Below are 21258 nucleotides of genomic sequence, written 5' to 3' on the forward strand. Positions count from 1 at the left end.
GAGTTATATAGAAAATAAAGCAGTTTCAAATTCAGAGACTGACTGAACATGCATTTGCTAATTGGTAAATGTGTGTGTGTGTGTGTGTGTGTGTGTGTGTGTGTGTGTGTGTGTGTGTGTGTGTGTATATATCTATACATATATAATCTTGGAGGAACTAAACATCTCATGTTTAGCTCGTTTGTATTAGCTGACTGGTAATAAATAAAAAAGGGTTTTTAAAAACGTTCAGATAAAACCCACAAGGGGAAAGCACTTTTTCTTTATTGAAGCAGCTCACTCCGTCCATCACAATGCACGGATCAATCTTTAACATATAGTTCTAAGGCACCCCGAGGTGTGCTTTGAGACAATGTGGGGGAAAAACATGATGGAACACGCATTAACAAGACCACACGATATTGTGTCAAACATGTCAAAACCAGTAATTTCCCATAAATAATGCTGCAAAGTTTCTTTTTTTAAAAGATACAACTAATTTACTCCAAATTTTAAGCACACTTCGAACATGGTGAGGTGGAAATTGGATTCAATGCGTACAAGTGAAGAAATGCATTTGATATCGCATGACAATTTTGAATATTTGACAAACTACATCAAATCAATGAATACATGAATACAATGCTCAGTGGTCATGAGAAAGTTACATTAACCAGGTCATTCTTGGGCACCTAAAGCCAAACAAGAGCTGCTATTGTTTTAGCAACATAACATGACTTTAGTTGAAAAAGCAAAGATAGGGATCCCTCTTGTAATAAATAAAATAAAATCCCACCCACCATTGGGAGATTACTTCAACATATACTCTTTGGTTGCCAAACTGCCCGTTAGTTTCTTCTGATGATAATAGTTCAAATAAATTCTGGTGCACTAAAATGCAGCCACAAATCATTATATTTTTCCCAAACTTTAAGTGAAGGTGTGCAGTTTCTTAAAAATACATTTCAGTTGAGTTCTCTATTATTTAAATGTCCTTCAATGCTTCATCAAAACCACTGCAAACATTCCTTACACCCAAACAAACAAACATACACACTTTGTATTCTGAAATACTGTAACAAGTATTTCATTGATCATTTTGTAACTCTAAAACTCAAATACATTATATGTTGAATTATCCAATATGGTTTTGATAATTTACAACAAAGGAACTTTGTTTGAAAAGGTACGTAATCGAGTGCCGATGGAGTTGACACACCTGGGTTTTTCAATTATCTGACTCATTTCGTCCAACAAGGACTTTCTGGGAAACCATAGAAAGAGTGATTAGGAGACGTGGCAGTGCACATTCAAACGGTTACCTCTAATAAATACAAAAATAAACCGCACCATTTCTAACTCTACTTACAATATTTATACAAAACATACCCTGGTATTCAGGCAGGCAACATATGTATATGTACAGTATGTTACATGCAATTAGTAAGACACAAGTCTACTTTATATATTATTCTGTGCTGCATGTGTACCACGGAAAATATGGACAAAATATCTTTAGAAACTATTTTCACACAACTACTGTTTTCGGGGTAAAATAAAAAGAAAGGAAAAAGATCCCTACTTATAGGCTACACTGCAAAACCTCTTGAGTTATCACACGCAGAGAAGGACAAAGTCGACTCCAGCTACACAAATGGACTGTTGCATTTCCACAATATAGAACATGGATAATTATTGTGGTCACAATGTGATTCATTTGAGGACCAAGAAATTTGATCACTTTTCAGTGTAACATCAGGTAACATCAACTTGATAACCACACATTTCACAAAATAACTATCTGCATTAATAACAAGAAGCCATGTTAAATATATATGAAATGCTGCATGTATCTGAAACTATATAGAATACAATGCATTAATAATCCTTCCATGTTTTATGTGTCAACACCTCATTTAATCATCTAAAGTAATTTTCTTCTCGTTCCAAAATGTCAATCAATTAAGAATGTACACGATTCAATGTTTACAGCCAGCAAATGAGGCCTCCAGTGTTCTCTATTTGCACAAAGCGTTCTGATCTGCATTTAAACTCACAATCCCCCGAGTCTCCCTAGAAAGAAAATTCCTGACAGGAGTCATATTTAATCTGTATAAATAAAAGATGAATCACACCGTTGTGTCTTTCATTGAAGTTGATAACTGAAGACAGAAGGATGCTGACAACAAAAGGCTGATCTGCTATGTACTTGTACACCAATCACCACACGGGCGCATTAGTAAATGAGCATTAATCTTAGTTTTGCATAACAGAAGTAAATCTATGGTGAAATGGTGAATTTGCTGGCAAACAACATGTCTGCTGTTATGTGTAATAAAAACCTTTTAAGAGTATGGACATTAACTAGGTTGATGATAAATAGCTTATATTTCTATCAATTATCCAGTGTTTCATGACATTTAAACCAGTTGCTGAATGTGATCCACTGACATAAATGAGCCTCTGTTGCTAGTTTTCTTCTGTCCATACAGAGAAGATGGAATGTGCATGACAGGAGCAAAAAAGTGTTAATGCAAACTTTGATTGACACTTCAGAGCTAAAGAAAACCCTTATATTCATAAAGCTACTCTTGAAATAAATATATATTACCATGTGCCATCTGACATACATTGATTTCACGCCTGATGATTTCATAAACATTTGTCTCACATTTGTACAGAAACACTCTGCACCTCCCTGAAGAACCTCGGCCAGTGTTTATTTAAGCAATGCATGTTCGGCCCTTTGCTCTTAGACTCCTAGAAAATAAACATCTGAACAGTTCTGGGTCCAATAAATATAAAATACAGGTCGATACCAACGGAAGAAGAGAATGAAGCTGTTGTTGGTGGACATGAAAGCAAACAGAACTCCAGAGAATCCCTTCTGCCGACCGATGAAAACAAAGACACTTCGTATATTCCTTCAGTGTGAGATCCTCCCGCTGTCCCCCTGGATATCGCTCTGTAGATAACAATTGTTTTCCGGATGTTCACTTCTCATACGCCTTGTTCTGCAGGTAACTGAAGAGTGACTCCAGTCCTTTGGTTGAACACCACAGCTGCTTCAGCATCTGACACTCCTTCTCATTCACTTCCTCCAGCACTGACATGAGCATACTCCTCACCAGGCATTTGGATTCCTCCAAAACCTTTAAACACACACACACACACACACAGAGAAAGGTAAAGAGGGTCATTTGGTTACGTGTAATAATTAATGAAAAAATAAAAGGTTATGCCGACTGGGTCTAGCACAAGACCTACCACTGCATTGCAGGACGCCATTTCCTTCACACGCAGCATCACTTCTTGGTTAAATGTGGTCGGCCAGAAGACCTGTGACACCAGCCCTCGACTGCACGCTTCTTGTGCCGAGAGTTTTCTTCCACAGAACACCATCTCGTTGGCCTGGACAGGAGGGGGATTTCAATATGGCATGCAATCCAAATGTTGGACTCGGGTAAACTAGGACCAGGTAATCAGGTGGTTACAGGAATAGTCCAACTAGATAAAGTGGAGTGGACTCGCCAGTGCTGTGACCCACCAGTGCTACGCCCAGGATCTGGGGGAAGGTGTAGGAGGAGCATCCAGAGGGGGTGAGGTGGAGGGCTGCGCATGGAGTTTGGAACCAGGCTCTCTCACTGGCCCACACCACGTCACATAGGGGCAGGATGGAGGCCCCCAAACCCAGAGCAGGTCCGTTTATTGCCGCCACAATGGGTTTCCTGAAGTGGATGAATGCCAACACAAACTCCCTGCAGGGGCCACGCAACAATCAGTACCAACTCGGTCAGGTGCAAAGAGGGTCGGCGTTCACAGCGGAGGGACTCCTTCTTACCGCAAGGCCTCCGCGATGCGGCTGCTCTCTTTTCTGCGGTCGGTGGACAGGCGGCCGATGAGGTACGAGGGCTCCAGGCCACTGCAGAAAACCGTCCCCACGGAGCTGAGCAACAACAACTTGCTGTCGTCGGCAGCTGCGTTGCCCAGGGCTCGACACACTTCCTTCATGATCTGAGAAAAAGGAAACGGGAGGAGATGCCCATTAAAATGTGAACTCTGCTTACACGTGAAGAGAAAAGGGATGACATATAGATAGAAACGCTTATTACAAAATTATTGGGAAAACAATTTGGGGAAAGTATATGTTTATGGTTAATTTAAATACAATTTAATTTAAATACGAAGGCCACTGTGTTTCTAGCATGTTAATGTTTTTGCATACGAGATATTTACATGACGACTTGCTGGGCAGCTTGTTTCCTCGGCAACTAACTTGTAAAATGCAACAGGAGACAAGTTGGAAAAGTAACCACAAGGCAATATATGACTTCAGATCTCTTGATTGAAATATTTAGAAGAATTGCCAAGATAATCAATCGGCAGCAATTGCAGCATGATAACTCAACGACATAACAGTCTGTGTCGATGGAGATAATTCCGCAGTGCATCTTTCAGCATCAACAAACAGGTTTGGCCTCCATCTCGCGGGAGGGAAGAAGAGCCAGCGTACATTGACAGCCGTCCTGATAAAAAGGCTGAAAAGCACACAGCATCACATCGCTGCGTGCGGTCTGCAAACACTCTTGCTGCATTTTAATCAGATTAGCACCCTCGACCCATAATAACCATTCAACCTCAAAGTGAATTTAATTCCACATGTCTCAAAAAGCACATATCTGTCCGCAGTTTCAACCCGATGTGGTGTGCGTGTGTGTGTGTGTGTGTGTGTGAGACTGAGAGAGACATTATTCTAGCAAGGCTGGGATACAAGAAGCAGAGCTGGGCAGATGCTGGCTCCAGTCTGTCAAACCGAGAGGAAGAGGAGAGCACTCAAAGTGACATTCATGTGCAGTGAACAAACGCCTCAAACACACTCATAGACCAACAAAAGGTGCGGTCCACACCAAAGACACTTGCAACAGCAAGCATCTGCTGCAAAGGCACAACGTCACTACAATTAGGGGTGAGCATATCAATCAATGATTTTTTATTTTTTTTAATTTGTGTATTTTATGGTTTGACAGATTTTTTTTCCCCCGGTTTCAGTTCTTTAGACCTTTCTAAATCAGATTGTTTATTTATTTGCATTTTCTGTCGGGCAGTTTTTGATTTCTCATGCAGAAATTGCTTGGCTTTCTTTGGCTTCTTATAGCCGTGATCCTCGTTCAATGATCAGTTTACTCTAGAGAGCAGTAGAGTACCATGGAAACGCTGGATAATAAAAATTGCAGACAGTAAATATGATTCACTACACAGTGAACGGGGATTGATTTAGGACACAGTCAATTAGTCCCAGAGAGACATAAGTGTTCCAATTTAATTTCCCTATAAAAAAACAGTCAACTACTTCTCTGTTTACTTATATACCAAAATCTAACAGCAGGTTATTTTACTAGTTATGTTGCTTGGTAGAATTATCAGAAATTAATACAAAACAGGAGTGTGTGTTAAGTTAGAAAGGAGACACAAGGAGGACCAGTTCAGAGCTCAGTGAGTGTATGGATAAAAAAATGGATATTTCAGAAGATCTTCAGAAGCCACTCAGCAGGAACATCGGCAGGCTGTCTTTTTCCTGTTGCTTCAAAGACTGAGCGACAGGGAGGGAGCTGTTTGATAAACCCACAGCTTACGGGGCTTACGCTCACACATGAAAGTACACACATGAGCACGCACAGACGCAGACTCCAGGGCCTGTGAAGTACAGCCTGCCGTGCGCACGTCGCCGTATCAAAGCGAGAAGCACCCTTCATGGAAGATCTAAGAGACATCATCGGTGTCATCATACAATCTGAGGGGAGAAGGATCCTGTTTACTTAGATTCACGATCCATCATCTGTGGAATTTTCTTGCTAACATGCCTAATTATCCAATCGGCAAAGTAAATTGTATATGTTGATCCGAATTGGACATGGCCTCTCCGCTCTGCAGGATCAACATTAGTCAGTGCAGAGGAAATGCGACTTGAAGGCCTATTGATCGTGACAAAAAGCATAAAACGTAAACCGCACCTAAAAAATTGAACAGAAGAACACAAAAATGTTGCAGTAGTTGTGGGGAAAAAAAGCCAGAGAGCGACCAGACTGGGGAAAGCTTCTACTGAGCTGTAAGAGAAAGACACTGAACACTTCTAGGGGAATATTTAATGAAGCAGCTTGTTGTTGATTGGAGTGTGCAAATGAGCAACCAATCACCGGCTGGTGGTTTCCTGCAGGCAGCCTCTGCGAGTGGATCATAACAACGCGCGAAGCTGCAGCAGCGGAGCAGAGAGCCATTCAACCACATTCCATGTTACAGACGTCCAGAGTGTCGTTAAGCTGTCGTTTCATCTCTCCATTAATCTCTTGATTGAGAATGGCTGGAAATAAAGCGGCACATTGTGACAGTGACAATTATAGTCCTACACATGGACACTACACTTACAAGAGGAAAGGTGTTGGATCCCATGTTGTGAATGACGGCACCTCATACGTCGCTGTCCATCACTGCCGCAGATTGCATCAAATCACGGCACACAACTCCAGAATGAAGAATGTACAGTTTGTTCTGCTGCCACAACAGTTTGGATTGATACGGAGTTGCCACGTGATTGACAGATCGCAGAGGGGACTGGGAGTAAACGTGTCAAAAGTCAAAGGAGCGGAGACTCCACCGTGTGGGTGCAACAAAGAGAGAGAGGCGAGTGAAACTGAAAGCGAAAATCTCAACAATGTGTAAGATTTAAAGTGTTCCGTTATTGGCCGAAAAGGCACGTAAACCCCAGAGTGTCACATGTTACACGCCATGACCACCACCAGGCTCTATAAACCGCCGCATACCTTCACCCTCTACTGCCCATACCATTCAGGGTGCTACAAGGGGAGAGAAAAAAAGAAATATATCATATGTAGCCCTGATTACTCTCCTCGATTTGAGGGAAATTCTGTGTTAGTATTAAACCTCATTACCGTCTTTTGTCGAGTACGCGCGACTCTTTTTCCAACAATGCCCTGCGTGGGATTCATGCCGCTCAACACATTCACACGTAGCAGCTGTCAAATAAAACCCTAGTTTATAAAGGTTCTCTCTCTGAACTATTTCCCTGAAGCAGTAGTGGGGTTAGTGCCCCTTTCTCATTTGCTGGACATTTCCCCAAACAGAACTACATGGCATTGATGCACCGACGCATGCCGGACAAACACGGCACCGCGGCGACAAACGCGCATCCCGAGATCTCACCTCAGGCGTCAGAGCGTTGTTGTCCGTTGTTTGGCTGGAGAGCAGGACGTGCGTGAAGCCTTCCTCCTTCCGGACCACGATGTCTCGGAACCGACAGTTGCTCTCGTTTTGTCGCACGTTGTACCTGAGCCGCTTGTCGAACACGTAGCCTTTCTCTTCGGCCAACTTCCGCTTCACCGAGCTGTGCAGATGCATCTTGCCATTGGACAGAGGGGTGCCTGACACAGGGAGGTGCTATTTATTATATATATATATATATATATATATATATATAGAGCAGTTACCTATATCTGATTAATATCACAGTAGTTTCTCTTCATGCCAGCATAGCTGTCACTGTGGGATTCGTTGAATTGAGAATTTGTTGATTACATCGATACTTCACGCTTGGATACCACAAACCGAGGAACATTTATCATTTCATCCAAAAAGTGCTGCGATTCAGCTACGTTCAGAAACAGCCTGATGTGCAAGCCGAGTAATCTGGATGAAAAACTAAAGAGCCTCGAGTTAAGCCCTGTGTGTGTCCTTCATCTGAGCTGTAACGATGCAGTGGTGGGAATCAAAGATGCACAAATAAGCCACACATCACTAAGGAACACAATCCGTTTCTCCCACCAGAGCAACTGCAAAAAAGCTACAGTTTCCACAGTAAAGGGAGTTTGATATGTGCGAAAAAAGGGTGGAGACTTTAAACCACAACGAAGCTCTCAATGGGAGCCTCCGTCGGTGTTTCTAACCATGAGTGATTTCAAGATGAATAATGCAGCGGATCTTTAGTCGGCCCTTCAAAAATCAGGACAACGTGACTCTGGAGTTGGCCACTGATTGAAACTAGAAAAGAAAACTAAATTAGAAAAAAAAGAAACATTTTTCTTGTGTATTAAAGTCTTGGTTGGTTCCTCAAAGAAACTGAATTATCTTGCGTTTAACCCTTAATTAAAATGTTATATATAATATAATATTATTATCAAAGAGAATCTCAGATGAAGAGTCTATTTCAATTAAATTCAACAAAGGAAGACCGTGAACAGACACCAGCCTGCATCCTTGGCCTTTTTCAGCGGAAGCAGTGATTTCAAATGGTTGTAGGACGAGAGGCTTTGGTCACTCTGATGCTTGACAAATTTACGGTACGATAAGGCGCCGCTTTTGGAAGCTGGTGCAGAATGCTCCCATCAGCTAACGACATTTGCAAAATCATTGAAAGCTCATAATTCAGTATGAATTAATATCTCACTTAGTTTATGGTTTTTCTGTGCTGGCAGGGGGTTAGCTAATTAGGACCCATAATGGCTGACCGGCCAATAGCTAAATTGAGCCTCATAATATGTTCACAGGGGGGATCCAGGTCTCACTGTGAAGTTGTGGTGCTTTGAAACATCCCACGGACCCTTTATATTCACAGCCTCACATTCTGTTGGAAACATTCAATAACATGGCAGCATAACCGAAAATTCAAGGGGTAGCATAATAACGCTCAGTGTACTGTTAAAGGAATGTTTTGTCCTCATGCCGTCAGCTGCCTTTAATCTTCTGTTTTGGGGTTTTATGCACAGTGAGAATGGACAAAATCCACGTTCATCTTAACAAAGAGATGAGTGTAGTGTAGTTGGGTATGAATAACAACCGATCTGATGTGGATTTTCTGTTAAACAAGCCGTGAATGACTTTTCTAAAAACGCATGTAATGATTAACTATGGTGGCGCAGGCCTGGTTATGGACTGTGACCCAGGAGTGAAATTTAAAAAGGTGTTATCAGCTGCTCCTGGTAAAGAACCGTGGAGGGAGGTTTTAAGAGCGTGTCAGCACATGTCTCTATAAAGGTCTGCCTGCTAAAAAGAAATAGAAAATGTCTATGTATTTTACTACCATATGAGGAAGTTTTTATTTACTATATCATTCATATCCATGTAGAAAACTCCACTGGTCACTATATTTTTCCATTAGGAAGGAGCCAGTATATCGGCCGTAGCTAATTTTACCCTAGATATCACCAGATGGGCCAATAAATGCATAGCAGCCACCAAGAAACAGCGCATTGCAGTGCAGACCGGTCAGACGTGATTTTGAGTTCAGAATCTCTCGGCACCGTTACACAGATTAAGCTCAGTTTCACGTAACTATAACAATCGCTGTGATAAGGCAGTAGAGATGTTATTATTGTAAAATGAACCCGCTCATATCTTCAATGCACAGTAATGATTGGTTTTCATGTTCTAAAGCGATACCTAACCAGGTTATTTACGTCATTGTAGCGGAGTTGAACACTCCGTTCATGTCATTTCCCAATATTTTAACTCCAATCTCTGATGACTAAAAACTACCTCGTTTAGTCGTCTCTGTCACTAACAGATCATGCTGCCGCAGCTTTACGTGTCTGACTGTGCTACTGTTATATTTCAATTCAGCATTTACCGCAATCCTGTACTATTAATGTCACTTTTGTGTACTGTACTAGTACGTAAGAGTCCTTTAAATTTGTGATGGTTGTGGAAGATGGTGTTTGTTAAATGCTGCTAAAGTACAAATATGGAATAAATAATAAACAAAATGATTACCCTTATCTAAGCATTTGGTGCAAACTACTTGAATGCTGAGTAAAGTATTTTTTTTCCAGAGCTTTATTAGTAGTTTTTTGCATTATTACAAGTTTAAAGTGAGGTTGTTTACCTGACTATTTCTAATTCTATTCAGTTTTCTTTGTAAACTTACCCAGCTGAGCAGTGAACTGTCCAGCGGCGTCCACGCTTCCCGGTTCTCTGTCCACTCGGTCGGATGTCAGTCTGTGGGACCTTGCTGCTGTCCTGTACATGAGAGGATCCGTCTCTCCATTCTGCAGGCCGTTGTGAGGAACCCTCGCAGGGGGAACAAAGTGGGGCCCTCCCGGTGGAGCCACAGCCTTATACGTCATGACTTTGCTAATTCCGTCCCCTAGAGCGTGTTTCCCGGGTCCAACACCCACTTTTCTCTGCTTCTGGGTGGGTGCCGTCCCCCCGCTTCCAATCCCCAGAACGGCTCCAACTCTAACCCCGACAGCCGGGCCACACGTCCTTTTCTTCTTACGGGCCTCAGCCCGAGCTTTGGAGTTTTCTGTAGCAGATGGCTGGCTGCTGATGAGGAGCTGTGGACGATTTTTCGGAACCTTGTGCCGTCTGTGCGAGTGCAGCCTCGAGCTGTTGAACTGGTCGATGAATTCCTCGCAGTGCAGCAGGTGGTGCTCGGGCTCCCATGTGTCTTCCTTGCTTCCGTAACCTTTCCACCGTATCAGGTACTCCCACTTCCCCTTCTTGTCCCGCCTCTTGTCCACAATCCGCTCCACCTGAACGCAGGACAATGTTGAAAAAAAAAAAAAAAGAAAAGGGAGAATTTTTACTACATCCTATAACTAAGGTTCTCACTGTCTAAATACTGCAGATAAAGACCCATAAACTGGATGTACTGATTAACCTGACCGGCACACGCTAAAGCTTATGAAAATAAATAAATGTCATTAATATAGTGTAAAAAAATGAAACAGCTCAAAAAAATGTTAACAGCGCTCTGTGGGAGTGTGCGGCCCTTGTGGGCCTCCCCAAAAGGTACATTCTGTGACAAATGTCAAGCATAAGATAAAAGCGAATTCCCTGCGGAAGATTGATAAGACACCAAAGCTGAGCTGCAGACTGATATCATGAAGAAACTGTGAGAGTTTGTGTGAGAAACAACAGCTCCGTGAAGTGAACACAAAGTGGAAAAGCCTGTTTATTCTACAATAACAAAGTCAGCAGAGACCACAACCCAGCAAATGTTACTATCTCACACAGTCACCTCAAGCGATGGGACCACATAAAGGACTTGAACGAGCTGTCTTTCTGTCTGTCTCGCTATCATGAGAGAGACAGCGTGTCGATGGTGTTGGTTTCCCTGCGGTGACTTTCTACAGCAAATAAACAGAACTTACATTTTCCACACAACACTGCACTAAGGTGCTGCCTTGTCGAGCAAACGCTTCTGTCGGCTTGCTGTGGTGTCTCTGCTTTGCCTGCGTGTGTGCGTCTGTGTGTGTGTCGCGACCAGACACACCTGCATCCACGGCCCAGACAGAGAGCAGGGGAGAGACGGACACAGCGACGTGACCGGGTCGCTCTGCTCCGATTAAGTCCTCACCTGCTCGCTGCTATCGGCCGGGGGGGCTTCACACCCGCTGGCCAAACAACAGCTGATACCCAGAAAGCAACGCGGCACAACGAGAAGGAACGGACCGGGTCTCTGCAGATACAGACAGACACTTGTGGTGGTCCTAAGTGACGGTTGAGAGGGATTACTTTTGTATGAAAAGGTTATTTTGTATGAAAGATCACAATAGCAATTGCCTTTATTCACACATTGGGATGCAATTGTTAATTGCATGTATTTGGCCAGGACAACCGTCAGTACATGTCGTCAAATGTCTACATAATCATTTGCAGTGAGTGAACAAATTGTGCGTAAAGAGGGACAGTAGGCGGAAACTACGGAAATCCTTGTGAAAATGTACAGCGTGAAATGAGAATATTAAGGAAATTAACCTAAGTTCAGTGAACAATAATTACTATGATAAGAGTGTCATCATAAGGCTAAAGACTTAGATTACATTTTAAATTGTTCACTTCCAAGGTCAGGACTTTAGATTTCTAGATGTGAAGTGTAAACGTCTCTCTTTTATAATTTAGGTTTTAGCAGACAACACAGAGGGATTTAATGTCAGTGAATCACGTTCATTTGACAGGTTGCCAGTCAACCGTCATTAATATGTTAACACACCCATTATCAAAATCAGCAACACATTCTTGCACATTTCAGACACCGTGTACACATATTTTGGTCAGATATCTACACATATATGGTTACCTTGCATTCCGTCACACGGTGGCCCTTTCATGCTGACAAACATGTAACTTGCATTTTAACAATCACACACGAGAACATATCAGACGCAACGTGTGGCTGAACACTGAATACAACTATTTGGTCTTTAAGACTGTTAAGTTTAAGTGTATGTTAAACAATACTCATAAGTATATGTGAGGGACGTGTAAACATTCGTGGCCACGAGCCTGACGAATGGGAAGATTTCATCAGCGACTTAAGTGCAGCTGTGGTAATAACTGCTCATCATGTTCTCAGATGTGCTGAGCACATTAGCAGCAGTAAACAGCCTCTGATGGGTGAGCCGCGGGGCCGTCACACAAAGGAACAGACGATTGGGTGGCTTACACTCCCAGACGCTGTCGCGCGTAACGGCGTTGCAGAGACAGACGGGTGAAAAGTCAGAAGGGGAAATAAGGAAGGAAGGAAGGAAAAAGCTCAGCGTGGACTTGATTCACCTGATTCTTCAAACAGCCACGATGACATGAGGCCCAAAACTAAAAAGCTCTTTCTACATTAAGCCATCCAATATACAAAACGGCATTATTATGTTTTAACCAACCATGGGATTCCTGGTCATTTTGCCTACAGTGAAAAGCCAAAACAACCATGGTCTTCTTTTCAAACGAGGCTCACAGCCAACATAATATGGTACGTGGGACGGAGCGCACAACTCTAACTGAAGGAAAAAAGGGAACAGACTTCAAAAATGATGAAATAGTCATTTTCTGGTTGTAACGCGGGCTGACAAAACAAGCATTAAATACAGGTTATTAAATACAGGTTATAACAGCTGTGCTTAAACGACTGTATTGAAGTCCACTCCTGTGAAATTACAATATCCGAGCCATGCGAACAACCTACAGAAGGACCGAAACCTACGACAGCCTGCAGCCAAACGCAATGACCATCACGTGTAACAAAGAGGATGAGGATGTCCATGCAGTAACATATACTTTTGTTAAGTTTACTTTTTGTAAATGGCTGGGTTCAAACTTGTTTGTGGTTATGCGACACCCCCTCCGTGTTTTCTTTCCACAGCGGGCAGGATGAAAGCTCTGACTGGACTCTACCTGTCCATCGCCAAATCACCGCTACAGTGAGAGTCAGCTGTTTCCCTTAAGACTCACAAGTATTGAACTTCAATGGCCACACACGCCAAAATGAAAGCTAATGTCGCCTCTTTGCAGAATGAGTTAACGGGCAACTGTTTACAACAAGAACTTCATAACTATAATATATTGATGTTATGTTTACAGCTTGTTGAGTTGTACCTCAAAACACAGTTGCTTTCTCTTCTCTCTGGTGTTCATACTGGATCGGGTCCATCTCTAATAAGATCAAAGCTGATCTCATTGGCAGCAAGGCCAAAGATCACCACCATTTTAATTAAAAAGAAATCTTTTGGAGACAGAAACAAACATTTGCATAGTGATCAAAGAAACGTTGCTATGAATCAGTGTGTACAATTATAGGCCGGTGCAAACAGAAGGCTGCTTCTTATCCCGTTAGTGAAAAAACGGGCGCTCCAGTCGACACAATTGTAATTCGCAAGGTCACCAGAGGGCCATCCTGCAGGCGAAGCCCATACGGTCCCAACCCGCAGAAGCATTCAACAAGTGTCAAAGCAGTCGGGGGGGTTTTACCACTCTCTCTGGAGCAGTGAGGGTAAGTAGAACCACGGCTGCCATTAGTGCTGTCCATGGTGCTATTAACTGTTCTACTGGTGGCAGCTCTTCTATCCCACTGTCCGCTGCCTAACGGATATTGGCCGAGCGTCCACAACCTGCACCGAATTCAGGCTTTCGAAAGGGTTTCGTTCCATGTCGTCCTCAGTTTAGAAACATAATCTTCTGCCGATGGACTGCAAGGTGGGGAACTAATCGGAGATATGCCCTCTCAGACTAACTGGGTCCAACATCGGGGGCTATAAAGGTTCTCTAGTAATAAGTAAGAGTAATTGTGGGGAACTCCACCACGATCTCTACAATACGTGAATGGGGATCCCCATCAGAGGCCGATCCACGCTAAAGAGAGAGCGTTTACTGGCACAGGCTTATCTCTCACTTCACTTTTTTTTGAAAACCAATCCATTTTGTGTCACTGAATATATGGAAGTGTTTGCTGGCAGCGAAAACACATTTATCTACAGTCTATGGGCAAAACAAGTTTGTCTCCAACTATTGATGAGTCATGATTAGCATGGTGACATTCAAACACAACGTAGCATTAATGTGTCACATTTTGACAGCACCCTCTATTTCTATGAATTTGTTTTTTGTTCCAAAAAAAGAAAAACGACAAAAAAGCTATTTCTGAATGTTAAATAAATAAAAATGAATCCATTAATTTGGAAAGCTCACCGGTGCTCTGAGGCCCGGCGGTGGGGTGAACTCTGAGGTTGTGTGTCTGACCTGCCACGCCTCTGCTGCTGGAGCAGGGGTCGGGCATTTAGGGCATTTAGCGCATTTAGGCACATCTGCATGGCTTGCCCTGGCAAGGGAGTCATGACGATGGTCACACTTCAGACCAGGCCCGCCTGGAGAGCGTTCTCCGACCCACTGAGCCACTAAACTGCTTCAAACCCTAGTGGCCCGCTGGTGTTGCTCCTCCTCTGACAGGAGGCACTGCAGGGATCATCAGTGTGCTGCTTCAGATGACACACGTGGGGGCTTTCCTAACAGGCAGCTAAAAACCACGTGGCCAAGCCCTGAACGCCTAAGTTGATGCATCTAAGTGTTATTAAAGTGCAAAAATCATTGTGCATGCTGCTAACAGCCAACGTCAACTAGTTCTCGTCCTGCCGATTCAAAATGTAGTATTGTAAAAAGGAAAAGAAAAGGGTGCTTGTGTCATCCGTAACACTAACTGTTTAACTTTCTTTCTTCCGAACATTAGTTTGTTATAAAATGTCCTACATTAGACTTATTATTTTGGCCACTACAACCCTCCCTGTGGCTATTGCAAATCCCGTATGCACCATTTTAGTATCTTTTTCAACTGATGTTCGCATATCTTCTCCTATTACTACTGCATGACCCCTAAATAATATTCCATGTAATGAGGAGAGAGGAGCACCACGCTAACTGTGACTCCAACCTGGTGCATCTGTTCAACACATAGAGCGTGTTTTATTATTAGACGTCGTAGTAACTTTTTTCCCCCACTGCATTGAAGCATATGTGGAATGAATATTCTTGTTGGTTGTACTTGTGGTGTGCGGGTCTTACTACGTTTCAGCATGACGGAGTGTGGACAGACATGTAAGCACACCCGATGTGGTGTCAGGGTGCACACTACACACCCGTCTCGACATCCCCAGCAGGCCGCTGTATGTTCCTCTCACCGGGCTTTGAGGTGGAGATGCTGAAACAGCCTTTGGCAGCTGTGGGAGGACATGCCCACCTCCATTCTTCCAGCTCATGCTGAAACGGAAAGTGTTACTAAACCGCTTTTGTCGGTGCAACTTGTGCCTTCTGCCTTTTATCTGCCTCCGACTTGCACCAGAGGAAGCAGAGTAGTGGTCCACTATCCTCTACCACCTATTTCTACATGTGTAAACTGAACAAATACATTTTTGACAATTCCTTGTCATTTGACCCCCATAATAAACAGCTGTTCAGATCTCGTTGATTCAACTTAAGAGATATTAGTAACTAAGATCTGTATTACCTGAACAAGAGATGATTCCACGTGCTTTTATCTCATCTGGCGTTGATTTTTGTCACACGCTTTTCTCCTCACTCAGTAAGTCTCCAATTTACCAGTTGATGGGTTGTAAAATGTGAAAACCATGGGTTCAAAATGCCACGCAAGTGGCTTTGGATAAAAGCGTCAGCTAAATGACATGTAATGCAACGTTTGCAGGTGATCCAGAATGCTGCAGTCAGCTTTCTCCATGACAAATAGTTGGTCTCACATCACCCCCACACTCAGATCTCCTCACCAGCTCCCTGCAGCGTTTAGGATCCATTTTAAAATTCTCACTCGGTCAGACTCCTGCATTTGTGCCTGAAATACTTGGCCCTTATTTACCAGCTCGCTCTCTCGGGACAAACTTGTTACATTTTCGGTCCGTCCCACGCACTCGCCTTTTAAGACCCGTGGTGACCGAGCTTTTGAGGGAGTTGCACCAAAGCTGTGGAATGCTCTGCCTGCCCCCCCGAATGTTTGCTGATGATGTGACTGGTTGAAAATGAGCTCCAGATACACGTGTTTGGACTGGAGTAGAATTCATGCTCCAAACCTGCTTTTAATCTGCATTTTTTTAAATACTATTGTGGCTTTTGAAACCGATTTCATGTTTTAAAAACCGTTCTAGTAAATGATTGGCCTTTGTATGGTCACATGGTGTAATTTATGTTTTCTTCTTTGAATAATTGCTCCTGTTAATCACTTTGTGACTTATGTCTGTGAAAAGTACATTTAAATTAGTAACTTTACGTACACCAAACCCAAACCGATCAATGACAGTTCCTGTTAGAGGTAAAACGAGGCAGAAATTGAGACCAAAAGCCACTTCGACTGTCCCTTCCACCCTAAAACGTGCCTTTCCTTAAAAAACCTGGCATCGATTTATTTATGTGCTCTGTTATTGTGGTTCTTACTTTTACTGTTTTTACATGTAAATCTTATACTTATTATATTTAAATCATTGCTCTGAATCTTGCTCGTTTAAAGGCTGTTTGTTGTAAATATTGAGATTATAGCGAGATCAAAGTGATCTTTAATCATACAGTGGGGACTGTTAACACATCTGAAAAATGAACATAACAGCACAGAATTGATTAAGATTAAATAAAAGCAAATAAGACATTTACGCAGAGGCATCCTATATTCAGTAGATTATAATTATGGTACAAAGTACTTATTATTGTATCTCAAGGCTTATTGTTCCATGCAGTTTCTGTGGTACATTTAAAAGCTTCTTTTACTAATTTTGTTCCGGTTTTGGGAACAACAAAACACAAACAGTCCTGATAGTTTGGAAGAATAGGGGGAACCTCAAATTAGGCTACATTTATTAAAAAAGTAACTAGGCTTTCTACCAATCCTTTTGTGTGCATCCATGTTTAAGTATTGAATGCACTTTATAAACAAAAGCATCTCTGAACAGCAGCTGATCCCAGCAGCTGTTGTCTTCGTAACTACATTGTGGAATCAACAATGACATTGTTGTGTTTATTCACTGTGCTTCAGCTGCAACCAATGCATTTTACAAAGTCAGCACTAAAACGTACCTTCAGCCGCAACTACTTTCACACATCAGCCTACATATCGGTTTATTGTCATGATGCCACAAGTTACTACTCCTTCTTTTCAATTAAGACTGAGATCAATCGCGTATTTTTCCAGTGAGGCACGAAAAAGATCCAAATTTAGGGACGCTCAGAACTGGAGTGCTTACAGGCTGCATACTGAAATAGGAGAAAATAGATCCGGAGAATTACTTAGATTTATGCAACATGGTTTCAGCCCCTTTCCCTCAGTCCTGGAGATGAATGCTTACTCATCCCAAAGCAAATCAGCCCATGCTCCACCTCATAAAACATCTTCTTTCTAAATTCCTCTTTTCAATCTCCTGTGGCTCCATCAAATGAACCACTTCTACATAAAATCATTAGCTAGGTTATCGTTGTTGGCACTCCATACGCATAGACTTGAAAATAATTACTTATAAAACCCAATAAGACACACTGTTTTCTATATATACATTTTTTCTTTTGATTAAAAGCCAACTCAGGTCAGCTGATCCATCTTGATCATCCAAAACAGAGCGATCGCTGGTGGGGCTGTTTATATGTCAGTGGGGAAACAATTCAAAGACTCAACAGACTGTGGATGTGCGATCCCCGCCAACACATTGTTGACAACAAAAACAAAGGCTGCATAGAAAATGAGTCAGTGATTAGTAAGGTATTGCTACACATCGAGCCATTTTATTCTAAAGAATAAACAGCCAATTCAAACTAGTATTACTCATTTAAATGCAAAAGTACTTTGTTCATTGACCCAGCTCCACGGCACAGATCTCAGAGGCTGACGTTAGCGTAACGTTCAGCTGCTGGTAATAACTCAGTGATGCGACTTGTGCAAAGCATTAAACAAGCAGGCCAGTTACTTTGTATGAATAAATGAATATTCAGCCAAATCCAAAGAAGCCCAAGTAAAAAGCTCAAAACATCCAGTTGAGTTGCTTTTTGTAACCTACTGTGAAAGAAAACATAACTGTCAATCGCTTTCTTTAGTCCATCCTCTGGACACTATCATGTCTCAAATGTGTCACGTAACTTCCTTTGAAACATGGAAAACTTGGTTTTGTCCAATCACACATTTGTTTGACCTTCACCGTGGACATCGACCCACCATCACCCGTCATCTGTCGCCCCCATGACATCATGACACCATGACACCATGACACCATGTCATCATGACACCATGACATCACGTCAGCATGACACACAGGCTGTTGACAATCGGATGTACTTTCCTGCCGCCCATTTGGGCAACTTTTACGCCCACCTCCCCTACAACAAAAAACAAAAAAGCTGTCGAGGGTTTCAATTTCCCAGGCATCCAAACGTTAACGGGGGGGGGTCGCGGTGACCGTCTTTTTGGGCACATAATGCGCACCTTGAGAGGCATCACTCCGCCTGGACATCTCCACCACGTCGCTGTCACTTTACCACCACTTTCAACTCGGCGACGGAGCGCGGAGTTCACCCCCCCGCGGGGGGTCGGCACGTTATCTCTTCTCTCGACTTCCAACAATCGCCACAAAGTGCATCGGAAGCGACGCAAAGTGCGAGCACACGTCAGCGACGCTGAAGAGCACGAGAGCGGTTAGTTTCGCCCGTTAAAGGGCTCCAGCGCGCCGCTTTCTCTCTCTCGTTCTTTAACGTACGCGACGCCCTCCGCTTCACTTCCTAATTCCACTATCGGTCTGTACCGCGGAGCCGTTCCGCCGGACGCGGGTTATCCTACCTCGTAAAGGTCTCCTGAAGCCATTCTTTGGGTGCGGACTCCGGCGGCGCGGCGCTCTTGCCTGCCGCGTCGGCTTCCTTCTCGCTCTCTGTGGGTTTTTTTTTTTTTTTGTTGGCCCCAAACACTCTGTCGGTGTTCCGGTGAAAGCCCCGGTAGACGGGAATTAGCGAGCAGCCGTGTTATTCCGAGCAATCCGCAGTTAGCAGATCAACAGACAGCGTCAATCGAGCCCGGCGCTGTGCGACGGATCGCTCCACACTTAGAACAAACAACCGTCGGGGCGGTGCTGTTTACCCGGAGAGAGAGAGAGAGAGAGCGCGAGAGAGAGAGGGGGGAGAGAGGGGGAGGGAGAGAGAGAGACAGCTAAGTGGAGGACACTAAATTAGTCCCCGGCTAAGAATGCATCGGCCGGATGGTCTTGCACGCGCCCTCCGCTGCGATCCAACCACCCCAACGGGGGACGACACGCCGGATGGAGGAGGCTCCCCGCTGAGGCCGCTTCTGTTCGGATCTCGCTACCTGTGCACTTCGCGGTACCACGGATGACCGGGTCGAAGCTTTTATTCAGGAAACACCTGGAGCACTTTGAGCTGGAGCTGTTCGCAGCGAATGGTTACTTACAGGAAGCTGCACAACTATCGTGCGTGTTGACGCTCGTGAGGCGCACGCACGGGCCGATCGACTTCCATCGAACGGAGTGTCCCCCACAGAAATGGCCATTACCGTGGCAATATTTGTCCAACTAAATGGATTGATAATTAAAATAGACCATGTGTTATTTAACGTTCACCCTGTTGCACCGATACAAATGGCCCCATCCAGAAAGGACACGGGGCTTGTCATCCAGTAAACACTGTCAGGGTTGAACTCCACAGCTGAAGATTGGTGTGGTAAAGCATCAAATGATTTAGCATGTTCTCATTAATGATCGGTTCGGCTATTTGTGACTTTAAAGTGATGTGGTGCAACGGAAATGTCCACAAGTTCCTCAGGAGTGAACAAAAAATAAACTGATACTTAATGTAAATCATTATGAGCCAACTGACTCTTACACCGTTTCTAATAAAATTGAATTTTTAAAAGATGAACTGATTGTGTGGAAAGCAAGCAATGTGTATCGCTGTGTCATTGACTTTCTTTCTTTCATTCATTCTTTCTCTTTAAATTTTAAATGTTGACCACACATTCCTCTGCACGATTGAACACGCAATCAAAAAACACTGAAAGAAGAAGAAAAATCACCCTTCTAGAACTTTACGCAGCACTGTGAGGTATTCTGATGTTCAGTTCTGTGTCTGCGTCAGTTAAAACAAATACTGATACTCTGGGACTCAGTGCAGATGATGTGTAGTTTTGTGCAAGTTGCAAGTTTTTAGACTACATCGACATTACCAACATGAAGTGACTGGTCTTGGCTGAGCTGAGAAATAAACTGCCTACTCCATCTGAATGTCACGATGGAGCTCAGAGTGTATTATCAAGAGCTCCCGCCTGCTTTCCCGACGATTTCTCATCATTACCTGGTATTCCATAATATCCTCAGTACACCTGAGTCTATGTATCTTACAAGTAGCTGAGAACACTATTTGGCTTTGAGGTAAAGGTTGGGCGTTTAGTTGAAATGGTACATCAGATCAAATATATGTGCGTCTCTGTGGATGAACACTGTGCATTCAGGACATCTGTTACGCCAACCTTCTGCAACCAAAAGCTCTTGTAGACTTTCCCTTGTGTTCTAACCGGCCGAGAAGAGAAATGTTATTAAAACATAGGACTTTCCTCAATGCGGTGGCAAAATGGCATTTTGTCCTGTTTGAGTTCTGACTGTAGATCTGTGGGAAGAATGAGGAAATGGCAAAACAGGAAGTGTTGTCTGGATAGTTAGCTGTTGGTCAGGTGACAGATGGTTAAAGACTTTATCCCTCCGGGGTAAATTCGTTATTTATAATAAAATAGCAGTTGGATTGAAGTTTTCCACATAATGCTGCATTTTGTCATACATGTTTTTATAGGTGACAAATGTATCTGCTCTTGGCAGTATTCCACCTTTTTCAAATGATGCAGGTACCCGACTGTACATCATTAATCCCTTCTTATGCTATATTGACAAATTCACTATTTCTGATTGATTCAGTTGCTGTTTTCTGTTGTAACAGGTGGGATTGGGACTTGTCCGTTCATCTTGA

At 43.2% G+C, this 21258-nt stretch overlaps 1 protein-coding gene across 1 annotated transcript; it reads right to left on the bottom strand.

Moving 5' to 3' along the window:
• Positions 1-227: 227 nt before the first annotated feature.
• LOC120830797 (chromodomain Y-like protein 2) lies at positions 228-19684 on the bottom strand. Its single transcript, XM_040195713.2, has 7 exons — positions 19073-19684; positions 9914-10520; positions 7198-7415; positions 3821-3993; positions 3527-3737; positions 3247-3390; positions 228-3131 (listed from the first exon to the last, which is right to left on the bottom strand). Exons 1-7 carry the CDS (start codon positions 19094-19096, stop codon positions 2973-2975), a joined length of 1536 nt encoding a protein of 511 aa, XP_040051647.2. The 5' UTR covers positions 19097-19684; the 3' UTR covers positions 228-2972.
• Positions 19685-21258: the final 1574 nt, after the last annotated feature.

Source organism: Gasterosteus aculeatus, chromosome 12 (assembly GCF_964276395.1).
Source record: "Gasterosteus aculeatus chromosome 12, fGasAcu3.hap1.1, whole genome shotgun sequence".
In the NCBI taxonomy this organism is placed as follows: Eukaryota; Metazoa; Chordata; class Actinopteri; order Perciformes; family Gasterosteidae; genus Gasterosteus; species Gasterosteus aculeatus.